At 51.8% G+C, this 4,475-nt stretch overlaps 1 protein-coding gene across 1 annotated transcript; it reads left to right on the top strand.

The window, feature by feature from the left end:
- The first annotated feature begins 1,548 nt into the window (after window positions 1-1,548).
- LOC119348629 lies at window positions 1,549-4,248 on the top strand. The gene is made up of 2 exons (XM_037616618.1): window positions 1,549-1,991; window positions 2,615-4,248. The coding sequence occupies exons 1-2, from the start codon at window positions 1,761-1,763 to the stop codon at window positions 3,878-3,880; spliced, it is 1,497 nt and encodes a 498-aa protein (XP_037472515.1). The 5' UTR covers window positions 1,549-1,760; the 3' UTR covers window positions 3,881-4,248.
- The last annotated feature ends 227 nt before the right edge of the window (window positions 4,249-4,475 follow it).

Below are 4,475 nucleotides of genomic sequence, written 5' to 3'. Positions count from 1 at the left end.
AATGGGCCCGGAGTTACAAAGGGCCTCATATGGGCCGAAAGACATCACGGGCCATACATGGGCCGGAAGTTACAACGGGCTGGAATCATATTGGACGACCCAGATGAAGTTATTGGGCTAAATTCCGATAGGTCGTAACGGGCCATGAGTTAGCGGGTCGTAAATGGGCTCTATACGAACAGGCCATTAACAGGCTTTCCGTGGGCCGGCCCGTTACCTTCTGACCAAGTCAACGAGCCGGCGTTTTCACCGGAATGTGCCTCTGTTGGGCCGTGCCACGTGTCGACGTATCATAGATGCCTCATGTCCAATGCATGGATGACATATCTCCCAACGGTGAGCCAACACGTGTTTCCTCCGGCCAATGAGAATTTTACACGTGGAAAATCCCTATTGGTTCGGGCTGTTAATGGGTTATCAGATCCAAAACCGAACCCGATAGCTTAACGGTGACCTGTTACGGTGGATGCCACGTGCCGGTTACCCTTGACGAAAATACTTCCATGACGCGTCATTTATCGTCATGGAAGTGGACACTTCCGTGATGATAATGTTGGTAATGTCATGGAACACTTATACGACAACACAGGTATGACTATCTTGATTCTGTCATAAAATCGTCATGGACATACATGCATGACAGAAAACTTGACCTACCGTGGCAAACACGTATCATCACGGAAGTGTATTTTTTGGTAGTGTACCTTGCTGAAACCACTTGTCATTTTCTTCTGCTCCTCGTTGGGTTCGACACTCTTACTTATCGAAAAGAGTTACAATTGATCCCCTATACTTGTGGGTCATCACACATCCATGGAGGCGGAGGAGGAAGAGGTCATGGCGACAAGCATCAGGGAAGTGGAGTAGAGTGTACGGCCATGGCGACGAGCGTCGAGGGGGAAAGGAGGAGGAGGAGGAGGAGGTCATGGTGACGAGCATCTGGGAAGTGGAGGAGAGTGCATGGACATGGCGACGAGCGTCGAGGAAGAAAGGAGGAGTGCGGCCATGTCGGCGCGCATCGAGGAGAGATGATTAGCAAGAGGAAGAAGAAGATACGAGGGGGGAGGGATATGCGTGGGCCCTCAAGGACGGGCGGCGCCCCGGCGTTGGTGGGTGTGCGTGGCGTTGGTGGGTGTGGTCGACACGACCGACGCGAAGTTGGTACCGCGTGCCAGATGTAAACGTTTTCCATATAGAAATACATGGACTTTGGCGGGTTTAACACAAAGTTAGAGGGCTAAATCAATAAATAGCCCAATGGATAAGAATCCCCGATCTTTCTCCCGTGTGTCCCGAGGAAAAGATGTCCGGTGCCGGCCGGGAGGCCCTGCTCGCCGTGCGCCAGAGGCCGCTGATGTGTTGGTCGCGTGGCGCGCGCCCTGCTCCGGCGAGAGGGCTCGGGCGCGTGTGATTCGGCGGCGGCGGCGGCGGCGGGGACGAAGCCGCTGCAGCCGGCGTCTTGGTCCAGTGCGGGAGTGAAGCCAGGCGATGCCGCATCCCGTCGATGCCTTGGTCCGTCGTCCAGCGTCCAGGCAAGATTCTGTTGGTGTAGCCATGCGCCTCAAGTCTCCGATTCATTTCTTCTCCCCCTCCCCTCTTGATTTTCCTCTTTTGGGATTTTTTATTTTGAAACCCTCTGTCTCTTGGAGTTTACTGGAGTAGAAGGGAAAGCAAGTGATTGGACACTTGTCTCATTAATTGCCGCAACCGACATTAACCCTACCCAATTAATTACTCCAGTATAAGTAGTTCCTAACAGAATGGAAGCAAAAAGAGAAGTCCAGTTCGAATCGAGCGAATTCGTTTCCCTCCCCTCCCCTCCCGTCCCCTCCCGGCTCCTGGGCAGGCCAGCAAGCAGCCCGTCCCGTCCCGTCCCTTCCCTATATATTCTGACGCCCATCCTGCCTCGCGGGCCTCGTGAGAAAGGGGTCGCGGCCGAGTTGGAGATGGATCCAGAAGAGGGGAGCAAGCGCGCTTGTGCGGCTGATGATGTGAGTCTTCCTCCTCTCTTTCTCTTTCTAGGAGCGAGAGCGAGCGTCTGATCCGAATTCTCTAGGAGCGAGAGCGAGAGCGAGCGTCTGATCCGAATTCTCTAGGAGCGAGAGCGAGAGCGAGCGTCTGATCCGAATTCTCTAGGAGCGAGAGCGAGAGCGAGCGTCTGATCCGAATTCTCTAGGAGCGAGAGCGAGAGCGAGCGTCTGATTCCAGTTATTTGCTGATCCAAATACTTGTACGAGCACCGGATTCGAATTATTTGCTGACCCAAATATTTGTACGAGCATCGGATTCGAATTTATTTGCTGATGATCCAAATACTTGTACGAGCATCGGATTCGAATTTATTTGCTGATGATCCAAATACTTGTGCGAGCATCGGATTCGAATTTATTTGCTGATGATCCAAATACTTGTACGAGCATCGGATTCCAATTTATTTGCTGATGATCCAAATACTTGTGCGAGCATCGGATTCGAATTTATTCGCTGATCCAAATACTTGTACGAGCATCTGATTCGAATTATTTCCTGTCCCAAATAGGAGTACTTCGTACGAGCATCTGGTTCGAATTATTTGCTGATTTCTGATCCATATACTACTATTTGCTTGGTGCAGAGCACGGACACCGTCGGCCTCACAGCGGGATGGGCAGACATTCCCCGCGAGCTGCTTCCAGTTGTGCTCTCCCGCCTGCCATGTCCGGTAGATCGTCTCCGGTTCTCCGTCGTCAACAAGAAATGGCACGGGTTCTTGGAACAACACCGTCGTGATCTCCATCTTCCTCCACTACTCCCGTCATTGGTGCTACCGTCGTCTTCTCCAGAGCACCCTCTGGTCCACGTAACACAGGGAGGGAACACCCGGCGCCTCGGACTCCCACCAGACATCAAGCAGAGAGCAAGTTTCTGTGGATCCTACCAAGGGGGGTGGTTCGTCCTCGCTCTTGATGGACCACTGGACAACAGACTGTTCAACATATTCTCCGGCGTCAGCATTCCGATGCCAACGACGACAATGGTGGACGGGCGTGCACGATATATCCGAGTTGAGGCAGCAGCTCTCTCAGGGTCGCCAGTTCTGGACCCACCATACAACTACACCATCGGCGCGATTGCAAGGATCCAGGGCAATGACTTCTCTGGCATTGCACTATGGGACCCGTCCAAGGAGCACTGGACGTGCATTGACTGGGATCTCATCCCAACGCACAGTCTGGATATACACGATGTGGTATACTCCAATGGCAGCTTTTACTTCCTCAACTCTTATGAGAACATGGAGAGAATTGGAGCTCATCCCAACCGTGAGGGAGTCCCACCCCCACCCCGTCTGGAGATTTATGTCGAGAAGGATTGGGAGATATATGATGAGGAACACCCGGAGAACATGACAGTCCAGCGGTATTTGGTTAATCTTGGAGGTATGGAGGAGGATAATCCTTTCCTGATGGTGCTCAAGTATCAAGATGAGCCTACGCAACCCACTTCCTCTGTGCGCATGTTCAGGCTAAGCGAGGTTGATGAACCTGACGCTCCAGAGTACCCTGAGGATGTGGAGCCCCGTCTCCACTGGCATGAGCTAGATCCCAGCTCCAAGTCGGACCATGAGTTTTTCCTTGAGGCCAAGCTCATATTCATTGGGCGTGGTTGCTCCAGGATCTTCAATGCCAGTGATTTTGAGGATCTCGACGACAAGTTCCGCACCGGAGTGTCCATTTTCTTCTACGACGACCGTGGCGTCGAGGACCAAGAATGCTTCCTGCGTGGTGACATGGGAAGATTCACTCTGCCGGAGGCCCAAGTTGAGCCGTGGCCGCCGGTCGGCAGCCAAGCAATCGGGCCACGGTCGCGCAAGTTCCCTCCTACCTGGTGGATTCACTGATATGTTGACCCAGATTGGGGACTGAACATTATTCCCTCTCTGCAACTTAGTCCTCTGCTTCCATTGAGTAGGCCACTAGGGCAACAGAGATAACGTGCTGCAAACTGTTATACTAGCAGGCAAAAGACCGCGCCCATGGGAAAGCCAGTGTGAGTGGCTGTTGCTGCTCTAGTTAAGAAAATGGAATGGGAAACGGGAGGCACCAGCAGATCGAAAAACAGTTTTGGCTGGGGGGCTGTTTTCATGTGTGTCCTCGTATGTTGTTTTGTTGCAGGCAATGGGCTGAACCATTTGTTGGATACTGATCTATACATTGTTCATTTGTAACTAAACCTTTTTTGGATCAATGCAAGCTTCCAATTCGGGTTTGTTTGCGGTTGGTAACAGTTGGTGCTTGTACATGAAACGCTCAGCTGCGAATGAATAGGCATGCATCGTTATTTTGGTTGGAGATGTCATAACTGTTATATATGCAGCTCATACATTAGACATGAGAACAGAGTTGTAGCCAAAACTGTGGGCGCCAAAATTCTTTTTAGCACATACGTACGCCAGAACTTGTGGCTGTTTCTATCCTTCGATGGATCATGCAGTT

This window comes from Triticum dicoccoides, chromosome 1B (assembly GCF_002162155.2).
Source record: "Triticum dicoccoides isolate Atlit2015 ecotype Zavitan chromosome 1B, WEW_v2.0, whole genome shotgun sequence".
NCBI lineage: Eukaryota > Viridiplantae > Streptophyta > Magnoliopsida > Poales > Poaceae > Triticum > Triticum dicoccoides.
The sequence above is the reverse complement of the archived record's forward strand: the minus strand, read 5'-3'. Positions and strand labels throughout refer to the sequence as shown.